We start from the raw sequence: 22,020 nt of genomic DNA, 5'->3' as shown, positions 1-22,020 counted from the left end.
GGCAAGAGGGGCTGCTTTCCAGCGGGCCTCTTCCCCGTGTCCCCGTTTTAGAGCTCTAGTGTCCCAAACGCCCCGCTTAGGTCCAAGGCTGTCAACGATGGCCTGACCGATTGAGGAGACAACAGGGAAGATGAAGCCTCCAGAGGAAGAGGCGGGTCTGATTTCGAGGCCACTCCTCGGTGTCAGCATCAGAGAGACCCAGTTTCCAACAGTCAGCAGCCAAGAGGACGCTCCGTAGGGGCATCACCATTTCAGGCTGGCCGCCAAGGAAGGGAAGGAGCGGGGAGGGCAGGCGGTGCGGAGGGAGGAGGCAGTGGCACCCAGGACATTCTCGACTTGGCTGCACGGCCACTAAAATTGCAAAGAGATCCCAGTCCCCTTTCATGTTCGGCCCAGTAGCTCTAATTCATTTACCCCCGTTCTACAAACACCTCAAGAAAGGTGCTGGGATCACCAAGGGGAGGCTATCCCGGGCCAAGGACGCAGGCCTTCAGGCCACAGGGTGCACACAGGGCGGCTGTTTGCTGGCCCGCCCTCTGCCCCTAACTCCCTCTGATCTAGCTTGACGATATCTGTGAAAGGCGATGGGCTCTATGAATCATGGTTTTGGGTTTCTTGTTAATTTATGACATTTTGATATCTGTATAAGTTTGCCGGTAGAGGAGAGACTGCTGGAGGAGAGACTGCTGGTCCCAGGACTGGCCAGCTCCTACAGCAGGGACCGTCCTTCATATGCAGACCAACCAATCCCCCGGGGAGGCCACACCTTATGCATCTCATTCCAGAACTCACACCAAATCACGCAGGGTCCTGCAGGCAACTGGTGGGCCACCCGCATAGCCCAAAGCCCGCCCAAATTAGTCAAACTATCCAATCCCACACTCACTCAAGGTACTTACCCTGTCGCGCCCATTCCTTCCCACAGAGACCCCGATAAAGGCTCTGGGCCATGCTCTCCCTTCTCGCCTCTTCTGCCTCCTGACACACCCTGCTCCTTCCCCATCTGGCCTAGCATGGCGTGGCATGCCCTCTTCTCTCTGGAAATGTAAGTAATAAATTTTTCCTTAATGGCATTGGCCTGTGTTGTCACTCAGTCACCTCCACAAATTAAAATCCCTCGAGTACAAATGAGACCCAGACCCAGAGCTACTTCTCACGATACACAGAAACGTAGGTGTGAAGATGGGTAACAAGGAAGTTATGGGGCCTGAAAAGACTCCGGAAAGGAACAGAAGATACTTCCTAAGCGTGCTTGTAAGTGAAACTGTGTGGTCGAGGAATGTGTCTCTGAGACCCAGCAGGGGCGGCCTCACTGGTTTGGGAGGAGAACACAAAGTAAGGGGGCTCATCGGCCCACACAGCTGGGGAGGTGCCTCACCGCCCAGCTTCCGTCCCCGAGGTGCCAGGAACACGCCCTCTGACCTCTGCCCAGAGGGTCCTGTCTCTGAAACACACTTGCCTCCTGTCCTCATAGAAAGCACCCTGACCCGGTGTCCACAGCCACCAAGGAGACTTGCGAGTGTCAGAGCTGTCACCACCTGAAACATGGGCTGTCCCTTCCCTGCATCACTCTGCAATGAGGTGGTGAGGACAAGAGTCAGGACCTCATGCGTCCTGCCAGCTGTGAGTAACTAGTGCGTGACCCTGACAACAGTCAGCCCCGATTCCCAAGGACTCATAATCCTTTCGTGGCACTCAGTTCACAGACGCGACGAACTGCGTAACCCTGGCTCCCGTCTCTCCACGCAGAGAAAAGGACCAGGGCTGCACACTGAGTAGGGAGTCTAGGGCTCCAGCGACCAGAGCCTCGTGCTAGTTACACAACCCGCAGTGATGTGACGTTGGGCAAATCCCTTCACTGCCGGCCTCAGTCTCCTCATCTGTAAAAGCGGTAGAGGGGAGGAGACAATGGGAGGAGGAAAGCTCAATGATCCCTAAGTTTTAGAAGTGCGGGTGTCACAATGGAGGTGAGCTTTGGCCCCAGGCCCAAAACGCATATACCGGAGACTGGATAATTCCATTTAAGTCAAGTCGGAGAACTGGAAAGACAAACCCAGGGTATGGAAGCCAGAAGCGTGGTGACCTGGGGTGGTGCACTGTGAGGAAAGGGGATGAGGAAACTTCCTGAAGGGACAGAAGTGTTCTACATCTGATCCGCGTGTCAGCGTGCGTTGATTCATACAGTTCAGATGTACGTACTTTCATGTCAATAAATACCTCAATAAAATGTTTCTAAGAAAGCGAAAAGCAGTGCTTGGTAGAGGGGAAAACAGGATTACCAGGTTTCTGCTAGCCCAGGAGGTACCCCCCTCACATCCAGCTTCATTCACAGCTGCTTGGGGGTCCCAAGGCAGCACACAGAACAAAGGGCACACTCAGTCTCCCCCACTCCACCCCCTCGGCAGGGCCCGGAGCAGCTGCTCCCTACCACTGAAGAGTGGTGGGCACTAAAGCAAAGCACACACGAGGGAGGGTGGGGACAGACATTAACACTGGCCCTTACGCCTCTGGAGAGACTGGCGGGGCAGGGCTGGCCGCCACCTTCTCCTCAGGCTCCTTGGCCTCTTCCTGCCCAAGGCCCAGCTCCGTGGCCCAGGGGTGCTGCTCCTTGCCCCTCTCATGGGCGGCAGGTGGGCTTGGGGTCTCCTCCCTTGGTAGCAATAAGGAAGCAACTGTGTTAAGCGGGTGGGAAGGCAAGAGGCTCCAGGTGCACCCAGTCGGGGTCAGAGAGCCCTGATGAGGACAAGGGAATCAGCCCCAACTAAGTGTCCCTACCTCGGGCCTCTCTCCCCCACCTGCTTCTTCCTGGCTGTTTACACTGAAGGCCACAGGCACGTCCGTGGGGGCTGCGGGAGGGTTATGGAGAAGCTCTGCACACAGCAGGTAGTCAGCGATGCTGTGGACCGGGCATCGCTGCAGCTCGGCTTCCCCCAGTGATTCATTCCAACTGAATGTGCTCTAAAGCCAGCTCGACGCCAGCCTTGTCCTCTCACCAGGGGAACAGAAGAACTAGCAAACGCAAGCCAGGCTCGGGGCCGGGCCAGGCCGGAAAGGTCCCCTCAGCTGGCCTCAGGGAAGCCTAGGACTCTGCACCTCCCTCCCACAGGCCCCAGCACACAACGGGGCTCTCCCTGGTTTGCTGTAGGACCAGAAGTGGGATGACTGCTAGGGGGTGGGGAGCACGGACAGGTGGGGACTGGGACAAATGCCCCCCTGACAGCACAGCCCAGGTGGGAGACAGTCTCTGCCCCAGCCCCTGGCAGGAAGCTGGATCACAAGAGAGCCTTCCTTGTTCAAGAGTTTCTAGGCTCCCCTAATTGGATGGTGCCCCCAATTTTAGCTATAGAGTTAGGACTAGGAAGAAGCAGGTTTCCTCATTCCCCAGCTCACATGGGGCACTCAGTGGAAACCTGCAAACCCACCCCAGCTCCCCACCTCTCCAGGCACCCCCAGCAGTCGCTCTCAGCCTCTGCACACACAACTACATGCCTGGAAGGCTCCCAGCCCCCCCTTACCTCCGCAGGGAACCGTGCGGGACGGGGCTGCCTGCAGAGTCCTCCCTGGGCTCCTTGACCTGCTCCTGCTTGGGCTGCCCCTCAGAGGCCTGTGGCAGCCCTTCTTCGGTGGCCAGGCTGTGAAGGGAACTCTGGCGCCGCCTCCCAGGCACAAGTGGAGGAGACAACCTGGTCAGACCAGCCAGAGCCGCAGAGTAAGGCCTGCCATGTGGAGAGCAGGGAGAGCACTGGAGAGTGTGTGTGTGGCACTAGGGCCATTCCTCCTCCCAGACAGGGCCCCAGCCCCGGCCCTACAACCATGCGGAGCCACGGAGGGCAAAGCAGCCAGAGAAGCAGGAAGGGGAACCTCCCCACTGAGATCTCCCTTCGCCTGGACCGGACTCAGCCGTCCCGGGTCCCTGCGCTGCATCCGCTTGTGAGAGATGGGGTGAGAGCTGGGCCCTCTCACAGCTGCGTCCACTCCCTGCACTCACCGTCACTGAGGCCAGGCAGGGATGGAAGAACTGAGCAGAAAACAGGGAGAAAGAGAGAGGCCACCTCGAGTGGTCAGACTACAGAAAATGCACAAAGCTGTAGCTTTCAGCTGGTAGGAAGGCTGATGGCTCCTCAAAGTTCAAAAAGCAGAATGACTGCCCCACTTCCTCTTCCAGGGTAGCTGGAAGCTCTTTTCTCACTGTAGCTCGGGCCTCAGAAACTGCAAGGCCCTGTCTCTCTCTCCCACCCTCTCTATTCTCCCTCCCGGTTTGTCTGTCTGTTTGACGGGCGTGCGCACACACACAGTTGGCTGCAGCCATTTCTGATGCGGCAGAGCAACAGCTCCAAGCTGCAGTTGAGCCTCTAGCCAGTTCCTCCCGCAGCACTGCACCAAGTCCCACCAAATGCACCCACATTCCTGTCTCGGTGCAGAATCCGAGGGTATGCTCGTGTACACGCGGGCGTGCACACACACAGACTGTGCAAGGCCACCCGGTCAGCTCACCATCTGCCTTCAGGCAGGAGCGCGCTGAGCCAGGTGCACCAAAGCCAGGGATTCTGCCCAAGTCCACCCCATCCCGAAGGTCCCCGAAGGTTCCCCACGTACCGTACCTCTCTGAGCCTCTGGACTGCTTGCTCTGCAGCTCATCTTGGCTGGACTGGCTGCCGTCCTCGTCTTCTCTTCCCAACCTCTGGGCCTGCAGGCAAGGAGCAGAGGAAGGTGCATATTGGAGAGGGCAGCGTTTGGGTGCCTTAATCCTCCAACCAACTCTCACGCCTGGAGAAAGTACTGAGAGGTGGCTTTGAGCAGGATGACCACTCGGGACAGAAGAGAACACCTGTATCATGGAGCCTCCTGGGGCTTCGGCTGAGTTCCCAGGCTCGCAGCTGCTCCCAGGGCCGGCCTGGCTGGCCTAGGGGGGAAGAGCCAGAGGCCACGGCCCCTGCCAGCAGAGCCAGAAGCCAGAGGCTAAAGCAGAACACATACAGAAAAGAAAATCCTGCGTCCTGTCATTGGAAGCCTTGACCGGCAGCTGCAAAGAGAAAACGGAGACATCCGTGAACACCTCAGATCCACAGAGGCCCGGACCTGCAGCACCGGTCATGTACAGAGATGCTGCCCTTATGGGCAGGAGCTACTGAGGCAGGAGCCAAGCACGTGGAAGAGGGAGGACTGTGGAGAGATGGGGACATGGTGAAAGGAGAGAGCGCTATATTCCACACAGAAAGGACAGCATCTGGGCACCCGAACGGAGGAAGGCAGGGTGCTGCACTGCTTCACTCCAGGCCCCCCCAACAACCAGGTCCCATCAGTAGCCAACAATGCCCCCTTCCCAGTCAGGGACCGACTACACCAGCTATCCAAAAAAAAAACCCCAAAAAACAACCCAAAAACCAAAATCACATAGCAGGGGAGTTTGGAGGGGCAGAGGGAGAGAATCTCAAGCACACTCCATGCACAGCCGTGGATCCCAACACAGGGCTCAAGCTGAGCCAAAATCAAGAGTCAGACACTTAACCAGCTGAGCCACCCAGGTGCCCCCACAAAATCTCATTTTAAAGCTTGGGTGTCTAGGCAAATCTAGCAAGCTGGTGAAAAAGAGGGCTCTTGCTGGTAAGTTCAGCTATTTCCTGCAGGGGTGGGGCCTCGGGGGGATGGCAGTGTCGCCGGCCTGGACTCGAGCTCTTGCTCGATCACTTCCTAGCTGGGGAGTCTACCTGCTCCACCATAAAATGGGGCAGGGACCTGCAGCTCACAGGGCTCGTGGGGAGGATTACATTAGATCATGTACATAAAGCCCGACTCCTGGCCCAGAGAAGGCACGCCACAAATGTCAGTTCCCCTTCCTGCGCCTCCCCTCTCCGCAGCCTAAGGCACACAAACCCAGCTCTGCCAGGGTCCCCATCCGAGGACCAACACTCCTTCTGTCTCACAGACGGGAGCCCCGTCTGTACCGGGACGCAAGGGTTAACGGGAGAGGTAGGGCAGGAGACAACCACTCCATCTTCGCCAGTGGGGTTCTGGCCGGGCTGGCATACGGCTGTGTCCCCAGCCCTGTGCCCACAGCCTCCCACGCCTCTCCACTGGCAGCCGGAGCGCCGGCAGCTGGGGCCGACGCTACCATCTGGATGGGCGAGGAAGGGCAGGGCCTGAACTAAAAGCCAGCTCCCCCAAATTACATTAAAAATAGAAATGCTGCCTGTGAGTACCTCCCGGTGCCTGCAGCAGAAGGCTCCCCGCCAGCGCTGCCACTGCTCATCGCGTCAGCCGGGGCAGAGCCTGCAGCTAACAGCCCCCGCCCCCCCCCCCCGCCCCTTCCAGTGTTCAACTCACTACCGTCTCTTCCCCTACAAATCACACCAAGCTCAGCAGAGAGCTCCCTCTCTCACTTTCACGGAAAAAATAAAAAATCACACAGGCCAATCTATGTAACACACTAAAATGTAAAATGGATAACAAAGTGGGGCGATCGTAATACAAATGGGGGGATCGAGCCCTGAGTGCAAAAGGATGACCTTCCTGGCTTCAAGGCTCCTTAAGGACAGGATCTGTGCCTGAGTCATCTTTGTACCCTTCTGGGAGCCAGACATCCCCACACAGAGCTTACATCTAGGAAGGAGACAGACCCCAGAACCGTAAAACAAAAGAAGCAGCACTAAGGGGAGCAAAGGGACAGAACGATTCATCCTGCCTGGGGGAGGTGACATCAGAGGTGGGCCTCTAAGACCAAGAGAGAGCTCGGGACAAAAGGGAAAGCAGCACGGCGGCTGCAGCAGTGAAGGAGGTGGGTGCTGTGCCCCGGTAACGGTAAGTGGGGGGCACGGCTGGTGCATGGCAGGTGGGCTGAGGGGAAGGCTGTGGAGGCTGAAGGGGCCAGGTCGGGAAGTGCCTTGAAATCCACGATCTATAGTGCTTTGCACATGAGCAAGTGGTCAACCCTCAGCTGCTAAATAAACAGATAAACACATAGCTGTATATTGCGGGGGGGAGGGGGGGGCAAAGAGCAGAAATGATTGGCAGCCCATCACAGGCACAGTCAGGGCCGTGCCTTATTGAATTAGAAGGGAGGGAGCTCCCAGAAATGCACCCTGGGATGGGCAGCGCTGTGCTGGGGCTTATCTGCCACCCAGAGAGACTCACCTCCCAGCGGGCTCCATCCAGGACTGGGGAAAGCACGTCAACATCCAGCAGGTGCTCCGACATCCGACTGCGAAAACCAAAGTCCTAGAGACAGTGGACGAGGAGGTCAATGCTGCCCCGGTCGCAGTTAGCGTCCACCAGGGCCTCTCCTCCACCTCCCCGCCTTCCAGAAAGGTGCCTACTGCGGGCCAGGCACCGTGCAAAATGTTTCCATATCTACTGTTCTCATCTTCAAAATAACACTGTGAGTCTAGAAAGATATGTGATACAGCAAGTATAATGTTTCCTGTAGACGCTAGGTGGTAAGGATGTATGTATTCACTTAAAAATTCTTTTTTCTGTACATCTGAATTTTTTCATAATAAAACCATGGGGGGGGAAATAAGCCCGTGAGACTGATACTCTTATGGCCTCTCACGGACGGGGAAGCGGGTCTGAGAGCACAGGTAATTAGCCCAAGGTCACACAGCTCATTAGTAATGGGGCTGGTAGGTCAGACGTGCCCTGGGCTGACTCCAAAGCCCACGCTCTCTGCAGGACACACGCTGCAAGCATGTCACTTTCCAGCTGTCTCGCCCTCCTGGTGCCCAAACAGGGTGCCAGGAGGGAGGCCAAAGTGCCCAGCAGACGGGCGGGCGGCTTGGAAGTGAGGCATGGTGGGCTGTTCACCGCTTGCTCTTTTCCCCTTCTCCAGGGCTCCTCTGGACAATGGGGATTAATTAGTGGTGCTTCCTCCGCAGGCTTCTCTTTGGGACAGACAGCAAGTGCCCACACAAGTGCCAGGTCCCTGCTGCCCTCTGGCTGCCACAGGACCCTGATCCTGCCCCCTTCGAGCCTAAGAGGCCTGCTGGGCTAAGTGAAGGATTGCTACCCGACAGCGTGCTAATAGGGACGGTTCTGTCATCAGCCCCGATAAATGGCAGGAGGCCCAGGCCTGGGTCTGGTCCTGCTGTCCACGGCTTCCTCCACCCACTCCCACAGAGAAGAAAAATGCCGATGGGCACACGTCTCCACATGGGACTCCCTTAGGAGGGACAGAGCCCTTGCTTCCACGAGTCCTAGGACACGGCTACTCTTCATGACGGTTTTTGCCAACGACTTTCCACCTGCCCTTCCTAGCTTGTGGGTTTTCTTTTTTGGTGACATTTTCCTTTCAGTTTGAGTTCTACTCCACTTAATGCAGCTGCCATCTGCCTCCTAAGCCCACGGCTCAGCGAGGGGCTAGAGCGCACAGCCTCCTAATTCCTCCGCACCCCCTCCTATCATTACTGTTCATCCCTGACCCTCTCCCGCTAATCCCTTCCCTTTGATCTGCCTCCTCCAAACAGATGGAGCATGGTTTCCAGTGGTGATGTTCTGCCAAAAAGCACCCTCAACTACTCCCCATAGATACAGACCTGGCAAATGAAGCCAGGAGACAGCAGGCTGGGTGGAAGGCCTGGGACAGAGCAACCGTCCATCCATGCTGACATTCCGGGACAATGTCTTCTCTTCAGAAATGTAACCCCAGCACCCTCCTAGCTACGGCCTGAGGACTGGTCCTTGCCATTGCTTGGTGATCCCATGCACACACACACACACACACACACACACACACACACGGGTCTCTAACCTCCTAGATTCATGTAATGTTTCTGCTACAGTCCAGGGGCTCTAGATCACGCATCCCCCAGACAATTCACACTGCAGAAACAAGAGTAACGATGGCTCATAGTTACCTGAGGCCTACATGCTAACGCTTTACATTCTTTACCTCACCTTCTTCGCACAACAAACCTATGCGGTAGGTAGTGTTACTCTTAGCTGAGGGGCGGAGAAACCAGAGTGAGACAAGACCCAAGTCTGAATTCTAACGTCCCCACTTACAAGCTGTGTGATGCCAGGCAAATGAACCACAGGGAAGTCCACGCTCTTCACCCCACTCTGCTGCCCCCCACCTCAGACTCACCAGGCCCAGGAAGGACTTGGGGTCAGAAGCGGCGGAGTCTGAGAGCAGCAACTCCTTCATGTGTTCACTAATCTCGGACTCCTGGGGAAACAGAGCCACCGAGAAGTCACCCGGAGCAGAGCACGTGAGGGCTGGGATCACCACCCAGGGAATGCCGTTCGGGTCATGGTGCCAATACAAGACTGAGCCCTCACCGAAGTCCACCTCTTCCGGAAAACCTGAAAGAGGGCTGTGGACCCTCCCCTTCCTTCTGGACACGTGTACCAGCCCCCACCTCACTGGGGCTGAAGAGCCCAGCTGAGCCCACACTCTGACTCAGGTCAATAGGATTTACACGTGTAAGGAGAGCTGAGTGGAGTGGAGTGAAGTGGAGACAGTTAGGAAGCTGGCAGTAGGGAAGGTTCGTGCTGTCCTAAAAACAGAATGAGAGTATCTTTCGCAGGAAGCAGCTTAAAGCTCTTTAAAGGAACTCCCTCACCATCTACCTGGAAGAGGAGCCTGACTAAGGGATGGAAAACTGAAAATGCCAAAGGCACTGGGAAGTACTTGTGTGCAGCTGGGTCACTGGCCCAGTCTTGCCAAAACAAGACTCCCATGCCGTCAGTGAGAGGAATGTTCTGGTAACCTAACTGATGGTGGCTGGGGCCAAGTACTCCCCATGGTCCCCACCCCGTCAATGTCCTCCCCTCTCTACAGAAACGCAGACTACAGCAGTCTTGACTGGCTGGTGTCAAGAAGTAGGAGGGAGGCAGGAAGAGAGGAGTAGGTATGACAGCAGAACATGAACGTCCCAGGAGGGTGCCAATGCAGAGGCAAGTTTCTACTCTGAATGTCTAAGGCCAGCAGGTTTGGAGTTTCATTCAGGGCCTGGCCGCCTGCTGGGTCTGGGCAGATCTGTCACCAGGAAGGGATCTGGCCGCTGCTGACAGCCCACTGCAGGGCCTGCAAATGAAGCGCCCAGCTCCCGACTCCAACTCCTGCAGCTCCGTAATGAAGATGTGGGGACCGGATCTGCAGGAGCGGCAACTCCCCGGGCCACGGGGGGACTTACCTGGCTCCGGTCTGATCTGCTCTCTCTGGGGACAGAAGCCTCCTCCTTGGGCTCCGCCGCTGCCGCGGCCTCTCCCTTGCTGGAACCCTCCTCTCCCACATCTGCCGGCTCCTCTTGTGCCTCCTTGCTGTTGGCTTTGGCAGGCTGACCGCCCCCAGGGTCCACCCCACTCCCGGACATGCCAGGATCACTCTTCTTATCCGTTTCTTTCTCCAGGAGCCAAGCACTCGGCCCTCTTCCTTGCTGCCCTCTGCCGTCGTCGGCAGCACTGCTCAGACTGCTGTCTGCACCTTGGCTGAAGAGCTTGCCGGGAGTGGGGGGCCGGGCAGCATCTGAATCCAGAGAAGCGTCCTTGTTCTCCTCTGGCTGACTTGTTCTCGGAGACTCCTAGGCAGCAGCAGACCATGTCGGACAAGGAGGCGTCAAGAATTAATAACATGATTTCAGAGACTTGCAACAAGATGGAACTGTCATTCCTTGACTCGTACGGGCCAGCACCCCAGTTCTGACACCAGTGGTTATCGAACACCCCAACAGCTTTTTTTTTTTAAAGATTTTATTTATTTATGTGACAGAGAGACAGCCAGCAAGAGAGGAAACACAGCAGGGGAGTGGGAGAGGAAGAAGCAGGCTCCCAGCAGAGGAGCCCAATGTGGGACTCGATCCCAGAACGCCAGGATCACGCCCTGAGCCAAAGGCAGACACTTAACGACTGCGCTACCCAGGCGCCCCCCAACAGCTATTTAAAACCCAGATTCCTCGTTCCACTCCAGATCTACCGAATCTAAATGTCTATGGTGATTTACAGACACCCAACTGGCCCCGTCCACTGACAGGCGTGGAAACCAGTGCGCTGAACTCCATCACCACCTACCATGTTCTCAAGGAATAAATGTCTCATTCCAGCCCCAGTAACCAAATCATAGGACCGCAGACTCAGAAGTCAGTATTTACTTTTTAGAAAGTCAGTATGTATTTATGATGATGATGATGGAAAATCACATAAAAATACCAAAGTCTAAAATTTCTATTTTTTCCTTTTTAAAAGGCAGCAGGGAAAAAAACAGAAGGAAAGTGCGACGAGGGTGGCTCTCCCCCTACAGCGTCCCCTGCACACGCCACCCTGTCAGCTGCATGCTCTGAAGAGCAGAAGCCAAGACAAGATTTACTGGGGGAAATGGCTACGGAGAATAAAGGGGTCGGGAGACCTTCAGAACACAGGTTGGCCTGTGGCAGGGGAGCGGGGAGGGAGGGGCCTTGGCCTGCACTGCAGTCCCTCGTCTGGCAGAAATGGTCCTGCTCTCGGGCCTGTTGTCCTCTGTGGACAAGCACGGCCTCGGCACGAGCCAGGCTGGATGAAAGGTGCTGCTGGATGAGGCTGACGTCACTGAAGTCCCCTCGGCAGGGGTCTCTCAATAGGAGCACCCTGACCAGCGGCCATCCCCTGCCTCTCACGCACAAACCTCACTTTAAAGACCAGGAAAAACCTCGAAAACCAGCCAAAGTAACCAAAGAAACCCCTTCCTCGAAATACAGCGAGCGCTCTCTCCCAGGCTCAGAGAAGCCTTGGTCCCAGAAAACATCACTGGGGCTGCCGCTGTGAATGACTTCTGAGCAGGGACTTTCTGACATTTCCAGGTTCCTCGCCCTGGTGTCTCACGCAAGGAGCACGGTGACTGGAGTCCAGAGGTGCCCGCAGAAGCCCTGAACACGGCATTCATCCGCGCTGTCCGTTCGGGGATCTGCTGAACCCGAAGACGCGCCCCTCCACCCACAGCTCTGGAAGCCTACTTACTGACCCGCCGACCCAAACTTTCCGAGGATGGTGAAGAGAGGCAGGGAAGCAGAGCAGTTCAGAGCTCAGCTTCAGAGCCAGACTTCTCAGGTTCAAATCTCCAACACACCCTTACAGGGATCTGAGGCCCATTATTGAACTTCTCCGTGCCTCAGTTTCTTCCTTTCAAATATGGGGACACAGGAGGACCTATCTCACTGGGTCTGGGGGAAGATTAAATAAGTTAACACTCACTAAGTGAGCTAAAGAACTGAGAACGGGGGCGCCTGGGTGGCACAGCGGTTAAGCGTCTGCCTTCGGTTAGGGCGTGATCCCGGCGATCTGGGATCGAGCCCCACATCAGGCTCCTCCGCTATGAGCCTGCTTCTTCCTCTCCCACTCCCCCTGCTTGTGTTCCCTCTCCCGCTGGCTGTCTCTATCTCTGTCGAATAAATAAATAAAATCTTTAAAATAAATAAAGAAAGAAAGAACTGAGAACGGTGCCTGATGGACCCTAAGTGTCCCATACATGTTCAACTAACGTTTTACTGTGAGACACACGTGGTCAATCGCTGGGCGGCTTCTATGTGCCAAGCACAGCTCTGGGGACCCATATACGAACAAGACATGGATCCGGCCCTGAGTATGGAGGGCAGCGAAATGCCCCAGGTAGCCCTGGTGATGAATCTTTGCTGCCCGAAGCAAGGGCACTGGACGCGGTGGTGAGACTATCGTCAGCCCCAGGCCTATCCCAGGGAGAAAAGCAGGTGAAAGAGATGAAGGGGAGGATTCCCTCAGACCTCGGCAGCTCGAAGGCAGGGTACCCTCCAGTGCTGCCCATCCTCCCCACATCTATAGCCGGGGCTTTGGGAGAAATCTGCTGTCATCATTGGGCTACGAGAAAGGGGGGAGGTGAGCCCCTCCTCTTCGAGAGCTACACGATCAAGGTGAGGGCCCCGTGACAGTGGCCAGCACGCAGCAGGAGCACAGGACCCAGTCTGAGGGGCTCCATGGACCCCCAGGGGGTGGGAGCTTCTCAGGTGCCTGAGGGGTGTCTGGCAGAGCCAATCCACCCTGGCCACGCCCATCTCCTGAAGAGAAAAGAGCAACTGACCTTGCATTAGGGGACAGAGGACGGTCAGACCACCACCACCACCCATGGCCTTCAAGATGCCTTCAAGATAAAGTCCACATCTCCTCGCATGGCCCAGAACCTTTCTCGCACAGCCCTGCCTGCTTCTCAAGGGTCATGGGCCGCCACACCCTGCACGCATCCTCCTGCCTAATGGATGAACGCTGTGACATTTTGCTACCTGGCCATGCATGTGCTTTTGGGTTTTTTTCTTAAGGTTGGTTATTTCACTTTATTTAGCCAACGGTCACACTCTAAGCCCCACCAAATTGCTCCTTTAGCCTCACTCGAGGGTCTGCCTCGGAAAGCAGCTCAGAAAGGCCCAGGTTCCCCAGTCAGCCTCTTCTTCCACCAACACACACTACACAGCACAGCACAAAATCACTGCCTGCACCCTCGGGCACCCTCCCCAAGCTGGTTGGGGGGCCTCCAGTGTTCAAGAGCGACCTGCCAGCGCCCAGCTCCAGGCAGACTCCCCCTTGCTCCTGAGATGCCACACACACACACACACACACACACACGCACACAAACACACACACACACACACACACACACACACACACACACGATCTACCCTGACAAACTCCCACCGGCCCTCACAGTATCACATCTTCCAGGAAGCCCTCCTTGATCCCCGGGGGCAGCTGTCCTGACATGAGCCTTCCTGTCCCGTCCCAGCAACTGCTATAACATCACTGCTGATTTCCTGTCTGTTTCCCTCACCTGACCAGCTCCCTGCCATCCTCGGTGCCTAGTTTCTGGCACATAAGCACTCCGCAAATACTTGCTGACTGCAGTTTTTTAAAATGGGTGTGTCGTGTAGAGGAGCTCCTACTCTGTAAAATGGAGATGAACTACTCATTTCACAAGGTTACAAAGGCATTAGACACTATTTGTCACAAAGCTTATTAAACGGAAAACGCTAAACAAATGTTAACTATGAATATTCAACATGAGGGAAAAACAAGCCACCTTTCAAAAATCAGAGGCCATCAGACGCAGGAAGAGACTCGCATTCTCAGGCATGAGAGAATGCAGTCAGGCTACAAGAACGTTAGGCCGAATCTGTGCCGTTCTCAAGCTTAAATTCCTCTAAAGGAGATTTTCCCATGATGGAGTTCATCCTATTCTGTCCACCTACACATTAAGATATTAAAACACGGCTACCAGGAGAGGGCTCTGTGTCATCTGAGCTCGTGTCCACCCAGCGCAACAACCTGACAGCCAGAGGCACGTCCCTCGGGTTGGGACAGCAGAGGGAGATCAGACACTTGTTGCAGACGACCCACAATGCGTGACCGAGAGTTCTGGGAAAATCCATCCGACTCCACACCCCTCTCCCTGCACTTGGCCCAGCTCCTCGTCACCACGAGCAGAGGCCTGGCCAGGATGCACACTCCAGGCCCAGCTTCGGTGTTCTGGGGGGGACACAGGCCTGGGTGGGGCTGCACCCTCGGCTCCACTTCGCTCTTGGCTCATCCGTGCTCAGTCTCCTTCTGTCTCCTCCTGTCACAGCCCCAGGCCCCTGAGTATCTCAACTCAAGTATCTGCCACCTTCTCAAAAACCACCTTGTCATCTGCGCGAGGAAGGCGGTGCCTGTGAGTCCCTGTAAGAGCATTTCATGAATATTTAACATACTCCCCAAAAGCTAGGAGGTCTCCAACGCTGCAGTTCCCTCCTTCCCAGAGCACAAAGGCAGGCTTGGGAGGGAGAGAGTGGAGGAGGGGGGGAGAGGAACCCCCCAAGCCAACCACCAGTCAGGTTATTCGCCAGGTCTCCTTCCCACCCAGTTGGTCTCAATTCTTTGCACTGCCCCCACCCCGTGTTGTTAGCGCTTCCCAATCACACTGACATCATCCTGTGATTTCTAAGCCCAGCTCCCTCCCTCTCAAGCCCCCCCGCCAGGCCACAGGCTGCCTGCTCACCCACCCTGCTGCCTCCCCTCCTCACTCACACCCATTCTCAGTGTCTGGTCCTTGAATCTAGCCCTTGGTTCTGTAATCGACAAGAAATGGGTTTACACTGAAGGCAGGAGAGGAGAGGGGAGGAGGCATTCTTGCCATCCTACTGCCCTCTCATGGAATCACGAGCAGAGTGACTGTGGACAACACAGAGACAGGATAGAACACACCAGGGCAGGAGCCCTCCATCTAGGGCTGCCCAGGATGCCCAGGAGCGGGAAGAAATGGGCAGCTCAGAGGATCCAAGCTCTATAATCACGGACAAAAGCCATTTTCAAAGGGTACGGTCCAAGCAGAGGCAGCTTTGTCTATCCCGAAACCCCCGTTCATCCCCAACACTGACCTTCCCCACCAGGAAAAGCCCTGGGTCCTACCTGGGGTTCAAACACAGAAACCCAACACTCCCTGTGGCAAAAAGAATGAGATCTGCTGGGATGCTAGAGACAGGGGTGGGAGGTGTATTTAACACCTCCCACTCCAGACATTTCCCCTCGTCACACTGGTTTGTCTATTTATATTAAAGAGGTTATAAAAAAAAATGTTTAAAAGCTCCCACTCCCCCAAAGCAGCATAGAATCATCAGAAGGGAAGCTTCTGGAAATCCAGGACATGTCAAAGAAGATCCCTTTTTTGTTGACATCCATTATGAAGTAAAAGGTAACAAGTTCAAAGTCAAAATGCATCACGACTGATGCAGAGGAGGCTCTTCCATCGGCCAGCGGACAGCAGGGACCAAGCGGCCACTCTACCCTGGGCCTGGAGCAGCCGAGGGAAGGAGACAGCACAGCACAACCTGCGGAGATTCCCTCCTGTCCCAGATGGGCTCACTCTCCTTCATTCTCTCAGCCGCTCAGCAAAACATCCCCACATCCTTCCTATGCTCCAGGCAGGGGCAGAGCTGGCCATATACACATGAATAGGGCAGAATCTCTACTTCCAATTTGCTCCATCTCATGGGGAGCCTTTCTCCTTTCTCTGAGAGCCGGTTAAGTCCTCCCGACGCCCGTTCCTGCTCACAGTCATCCTTCTTGGCCCCAAACCTGAGCTGCTGATTACATTGGGAGTATAAGGCTTAATGGGCGATGAGAAGAAACAAAGTTGTCATTTCAGGGAACCAAACACACTGAAGGCTTGGGATCTAATGCAAAGAGACCACGCCCCCCTCACAAGGAACAGTTTCAAAGTGGACACAGATCGGGTTGATGATAAAGATGGGACACTAGGGAACACAGCGTCACATTTCACAGAAAGTGTTAAAGTCACAATCAAAACGTATCTAACTGGGCACCGCCAAAAATGTGGACAGTTTCTGGGGTCAAAACGGGGACATACTTCTGGGAAGAAGTGTAACAATAAAACAGAGTCTGTCCAATGGCTAGAGCTGGACCACCCAGGAAGGCCCAGCTACAACTCAGGGCCTGTGGGCCAGCATCCACACCTCCGCCCTCCAAGACATTAACCCTGGTGAGCTGAAGACCAGGAAGTACGAGTCGGAAACCGTAACTGATAAGGGATAATAACACAGTGAGAGATAATAAGGAAACAAATTTAAACCTATGATACAGGCACTACTGTTTTACTGGTTGGCTTTGGGATCATTCTAATAAAACGTGACTGATCGGTTTCATTTGAAAGTGTTTCAAGCATGTGAAAGAATTTTATATATCAGACTTATGAAAAGTTTCATTCAGCTTGCAATCACTACTTAAAAGTTTGGGGAAAAAAAAAGTTTGGGGAAATCTGAGCTGCTGATGTCATGACTGACTGGGTGTATGAATACCATGGGAATATTGAGAGAAATCTTAATTGCTAAAAACTAATAAATCGGACATTAGACAAAGGGTACACTATAGGGAATGTTCCTTTTCAAGTAGAAAACCACACTGGGGGTTTGTAGGTATTGCAACACCATGATGAGTTTTGGTTTTGTTTGTTTTAAAGAACATTCGAATGGCAATGGATGACAGACCGGGGGAAAGAGATTAGAAGTGACAGGACTACTGTGGGGAGAGTCTGGAAGCTGTTTCCATCCGCAGTCCGCACTTCCCAGGCCCAGCGCCTTAGCTCAAGCTGTTCGCTTGCCTAAAATATCCCTTACACGCCCATGTCTAAAACTTACCTACTCTTTAAGAGCCAGGTCAAATGTCATCTCTTTCAAGTTTTTCCTGATCTCCAGGCAAGTCACGTCCTCCCCCCAGAACTCCCCTAGGCCAGGCACCCATGCCAGCCAGGGCCCTTCGCACAAACTGCCCTGCTTCACGGCTACGCAGAGAGTCATTTACCCCACAGTGAGCACGCACTAAATGCCAAGGACCTGGGGTCCTTTCTCTCTCTCCAGCTGCAAACTCCATGAGGCCAGCCCAAACCCACCCTAACCAACATCCGGACCTCCACAGGGCCCAGCACAGTGGCCGACATTCGACAACTGGTAAGACTTTGGATGTCACACCTCTGTTCAAAACCTCTGATGGCTCCCAGTGCCTGGGTACCCCAATGCACACCCCGCAGCTGTCACTCGGGGCCTCCGTGATGCAGCCCAAGCTGCCTCCATGGACCGTCTCCCACTCGTCTCCCACAGGCGCTCTGTCTGTGCGCCAGCCAAAGGGGACACCCTCACCTTCCCCAAACTCCCCCTGCACCCTCTGCCTCAGCCTGTGCAGGGCCCTGCATGTGGGCTTCTCTCTCCCCACTCACCTCTGCCTGGCCAGTCCTCCTGGCTCACCTCACATGGCAGTTTCTCAAAGGAGCCCTGCCTGGTCAATCCACGTAGCTTGGAGACCCCAGATTCTCCTTTCCGTGGCGCCGCATCTCACCTCCCTCACGGCCTCACCGTGTTCTACTCTGTTTTCCAGGAACGTGAGCCTCTCTCCTGGGAGGCCGCAAACCCTCAAGGGGCAGTAATCACACCTAACTTAGGCTTGCACGACCTAACAGCACCCAGCAAAGTGCCTCACGTGGCAACATTCGACCACCAGTGGTTATCTGGCAAATGAGCGGATGGATGGATTCCTATTCCCCTTTGTGCTTCCCCAAACCCCACAAGTCCCATCGAGACAGCACTGGGACAAGACAGTTCTCTTTTCCGAATCTGCATCCCACAAGGAGAACAGCTGAGGAAGGAAGGAGAGACCGAGCAGGCCGCGGCATTTGCCTGCGGGCTTCAGGCTCTTACCTCGTACTCGAAGTCACCCCCCAGAGCCCCAATGTCCAGGTGCAGGTTCTTCAGCAGCTCACTTGAGCTGCGGACACTCTGCAAACAAACACGGTTACAGGTGGTAAGTCAAGCAAACGGGTCAGCCTGGGGTGAGGGCCAAGAAGCTCCTTGTTAGTTACGCCGTCTGGGTCAGGCGGAGAAAGTACATAGACTGGTCAAGCAACCAAGCTGCAGGCTGGAAAATCATTTTACTTCTTTTTAAAGCAGCACAGGGTTGGCCAAAAGGTGGAAACAAACAAAGTGTCCACCAGCAGGTGAACAGCTAGACAAACTGTGGTCTATGCATACAATGGATTACCCAGCCATACGTGCTACAACGGGATGACCCCTGAAAACACGCTACGTAAAAGAAGGGAGACATAAAATGGCAAGCACTGTATGATTCCACTTACGTGAACTATCCAGAATAGGGCAAAGTCAAAGACAGAACACAGAAGAGAAGAGACCACAGACTGGGGAGGGTGGGGCTGGGGGAGTTACTCTTTAATGGGTACAGAGTTTCAGTTTGGGATTGCAAGCAAGCTCTAGACACGGACAGTGGTGCGGACTGTCTAACATTGTAAAGGGGACTAAGGCCACTGAACCGCACCCTTAGAAGTGGTTAAAATGGTAACCTGCACATGATCTATATTTGACCACAATAAAATATATTATTTTTTAAATAGCACAAAGGGTTTCCAGGGCAGGAAGAGGGTGCATCATTACCTGGTTGTCACTCTCCGCCTCATCCTCCTCATTGATCTCCTCCCCTAAAGCCAAGAGGCTGAGAACATTCTTGTCCTCATGGATGGAGCCCAACAGACCCTTTGTATAACCAGAAGTCTTGAGACCCTGTGAAGGCTCCAAAGTAGAGAAGGAAAGTCAAGGGGCATGCTAAGGACCTGCAGAAGGCTTTCCCCACTCCCTTCGGCTGTCTCCCAGCGCAAGTCTGCCGTGCCCAGGAAGCTGACCCCAGCTCACACGAATCCCTTCCTGACTCCAACCACCCCAGCTGTAAGGACTGGGAAATCAGCACTGCAGCTCCCCCCGCCCTCCATGGGTCTATCCTCCGCAGCCCAGAGTCCGCATCTAGCATCACACAAGCGTGATTTGCCTTCCCAGCTTTCTACTTTGCCCATGAACTCTGAGGACTAGGCCCATGCCCTCTTTCTTATCAATGGGCCACTGTTCCTAGCATGGCGCTCAGAGACCCCACGGTCACTAAACAGACTGAACGCGAGAGAAACCATTTACCAGCGTGAGTTCTCCAAGCTGACCAGACTCCACCGGGCTCCCCAGGCTCACACTTTGCGATCCACGAAGAGCAGAGGCCGGGGCATCCACAAGGCCTCTCAAGGGAGCCAGGCCCCCAGGAGGGACGTGGACTGGGGCTAATGAGGAGCCCAGGGCCTGGGCAACACAAAACATCTTGTTACAAACCCAGGAAACCACATGGCTCTCAGAGTGCCAGAGACAGATATAAAAATAAAACATCTAAATCCTGCCCGCTCAAATTTAAACCACCTCCGTTCGGAGGCTGCTAATGAAACACAACATCCAGAAATTACCATTGTGCCAACTGTGTGCGAAATCACAGGCTGGCTTGCTGATTCTCCTAAGTCCGCTGCTGGCACACAGCGAACAGTTCCTCACATCTGGCAGATGCCGCAGCCGGCTCTGCTCCTCTCTCAGAAGCCACGTAGGAAGCGGGGGGGGGGGGGGGGGGCAGAGGGAGGGCAGAGACAAAAGCCTCATCTACCAGAATGAGAAGTCTCAATAGATGAAGTCTAAAACTGATGAACCAAGAAAAAGCAGTCTAAGCATATTATTTACAAATGTGGACGTACACAGCAGAAGAAAGCAGTCGCCTCTCGGGAGGGGTACACACACCACAGAACTGTATTTCATTACACGCCTTTTGCTACTATTTGACTTTGTCCAGTATGGACATGTATTACTTTAATTAAAATGCATATCAACTATGAAAAAAATACATGGGGGCGCCTGGGTGGCTCAGTCGGTGAAGCGTCTGCCTTCAGCTCAGGTCATGATCCCGGGGCCCTGGGATCGAGCCCCACATCAGGATTCCAGCTCAGTGGGGAATCTGTTTCTCCCTCTCCATCGGCCCCTCTCCCCTGGTCGTGCTCTCTCTCTCTCCCTCTTTCCTCTCTCAAATAAATAAATAAAATCTTTAAAAAATATATACATGAATGACAAAAGAACTCTCCCTCCCCTCTTCCACTGACAAGGAAGGTGGCTGAATGGAGCCTTGCTCAAAGGACTGACCGGTTTCCCTGTTCTCACGCCGGCCAGATGAAGGCTTCCAGCTAGGGAAGGGTGGGAAAAGAAACCAGGCTGGGAGTCCGAATTTGCAGGACCTCGGCTCATTCACAGACTCCTGCGTTCTGCAAGATGGAAATGATGGGCATCTTGCCACTTAAGAAGGTTTGTTGGGCAGTTCAAGAGAGACAACAGGAGGAGCATGCAGGAGTGGTCCAGGGCTACCGCGAGGTGGAATGGCCATCAGAGGGATTCACATTCCTATAGATCGGGCTGAGCAACGGACAGGGAGAGCATTCTGGGGACAATTTACAGAAAGCTCTTTAAAATTCACTGCTCAAACTTAAAATGTTTAAAACCACACAAAACCATTCCTCTCTAATCCCAACAGGACTGAAGAGAGAAAGGGGAACCCGGAGGAGGTCAGGCTGAGGACGGCAGGCAGCCTGCCATCTCCTTCACGGCCAGGGCTGAAGGGCCCAGACCATCGGTGATGTTCTGACCAGGGCTCATCTGAAAGAGGGATGAGAACCACTCCCAAGACTTTAAACTCCCAAGACTTTAAACACTGCCCAACCATCTGGACTGCTGTAGAGTACTTCCGACGGGCAGAAAGGAGCATGTAACGATCAGACTGGCCCACATAACCCAGCATCAGGAGCTGGGCTCAGTCCTTACACGCCATCTCTCCTGCTGTCACGACAGCCCGAGGCCAGGGTCCCTACAAAAGGAGACGGAGGAGAGGAAGGCCCCTGCTCACAGTCACAGGGCTGGCCAGGGGGGCACAGACACGGGACTGGACCCAGGGCTATCTCCAAGCCAGTACTTTACACCACCTCTTGGCTGTGGCCAAAAAAGGAGCCCAGGAAGGCTTCTCTGAGATAACGGAGCAAACTGGTCTGCTCTTCCTGACTTCAGCCCTCCCAACCTGCCCCAGCCTATCGGCAACCAGGATTCCTCCCATACTATATTTACGGAAAAGTACAGACTCCTCACATGGCTAATTTGCGAACATGCCGGGGGCTTGAGGGAGGGAGACAGGCATGCTGAGGGCTGTTCTCCCAGGCCTTTAGCAAATCAGTGATTGGCAGGGAAATGACATCCCTGGCTCCTAGCTGATGATCTTCTAGAGCTGGCCATTAACTCTGACTATGGGCTGCGCGTGGCCTTGTCCTTCAGAGGGGATAAACTTGCTGCCATCAGACTAATTAAAACTTTCAGGATCATCTGCAGCTTATCCGATATTTATCATGCTACAGTAGTTATTAAAGCCAACAGAGAACCAGGACATGCCAGCAATTAGAAACCAGAGGGAACAACTGAGTAAAGCCACAGCTGGGCGACAGAAAAAAATAGCTGGGGAAATTCAGATTGACCCCGTGCTCTCTGATCCAACTTGACTTTTTTTTTTTTTTAAGATTTTATTTATTTGACAGAGAGAAACAGCCAGAGAGAGAGGGAACACAGCAGGGGGAATGGGAGAGGAAGAAGCAGGCTCATAGCGGAGGAGCCTGATGTGGGGCTCGATCCCAGAACACCGGGATCACGC

The 22,020-nt window shown here is 54.5% G+C and overlaps 1 protein-coding gene across 17 annotated transcripts in view; it reads right to left on the bottom strand.

The window, feature by feature from the left end:
• CEP164 (centrosomal protein 164) overlaps nt 1-22,020 on the bottom strand; it is a 61,615-nt gene that overhangs the window by 16,841 nt on the left and 22,754 nt on the right. For 5 of the 17 annotated variants that reach the window (XM_026505680.4, XM_057316737.1, XM_057316741.1 and 2 more), the window contains 10 exons: nt 19,446-19,601; nt 18,918-19,052; nt 18,171-18,248; nt 10,131-10,517; nt 9,080-9,160; nt 7,132-7,215; nt 4,602-4,687; nt 3,516-3,716; nt 2,504-2,650; nt 900-1,037 (listed from right to left, as the gene is read on the bottom strand). In XM_026505680.4, the coding sequence (XP_026361465.2) occupies nt 900-1,037; nt 2,504-2,650; nt 3,516-3,716; nt 4,602-4,687; nt 7,132-7,215; nt 9,080-9,160; nt 10,131-10,517; nt 18,171-18,248; nt 18,918-19,052; nt 19,446-19,601 (1,493 nt within the window). The remainder of the gene's footprint in view (nt 1-899; nt 1,038-2,503; nt 2,651-3,515; nt 3,717-4,601; nt 4,688-7,131; nt 7,216-9,079; nt 9,161-10,130; nt 10,518-18,170; nt 18,249-18,917; nt 19,053-19,445; nt 19,602-22,020) is intronic. The other 12 variants (XM_044386612.3, XM_048217309.2, XM_044386613.3 and 9 more) reach the window with 9 other exon arrangements.

The sequence above is a fragment of the Ursus arctos genome, unplaced genomic scaffold (assembly GCF_023065955.2).
Source record: "Ursus arctos isolate Adak ecotype North America unplaced genomic scaffold, UrsArc2.0 scaffold_22, whole genome shotgun sequence".
Classification (NCBI taxonomy): Eukaryota; Metazoa; Chordata; class Mammalia; order Carnivora; family Ursidae; genus Ursus; species Ursus arctos.
Note: the sequence above shows the minus strand (reverse complement) of the source record. Positions and strands in the feature narration are given on the sequence as shown.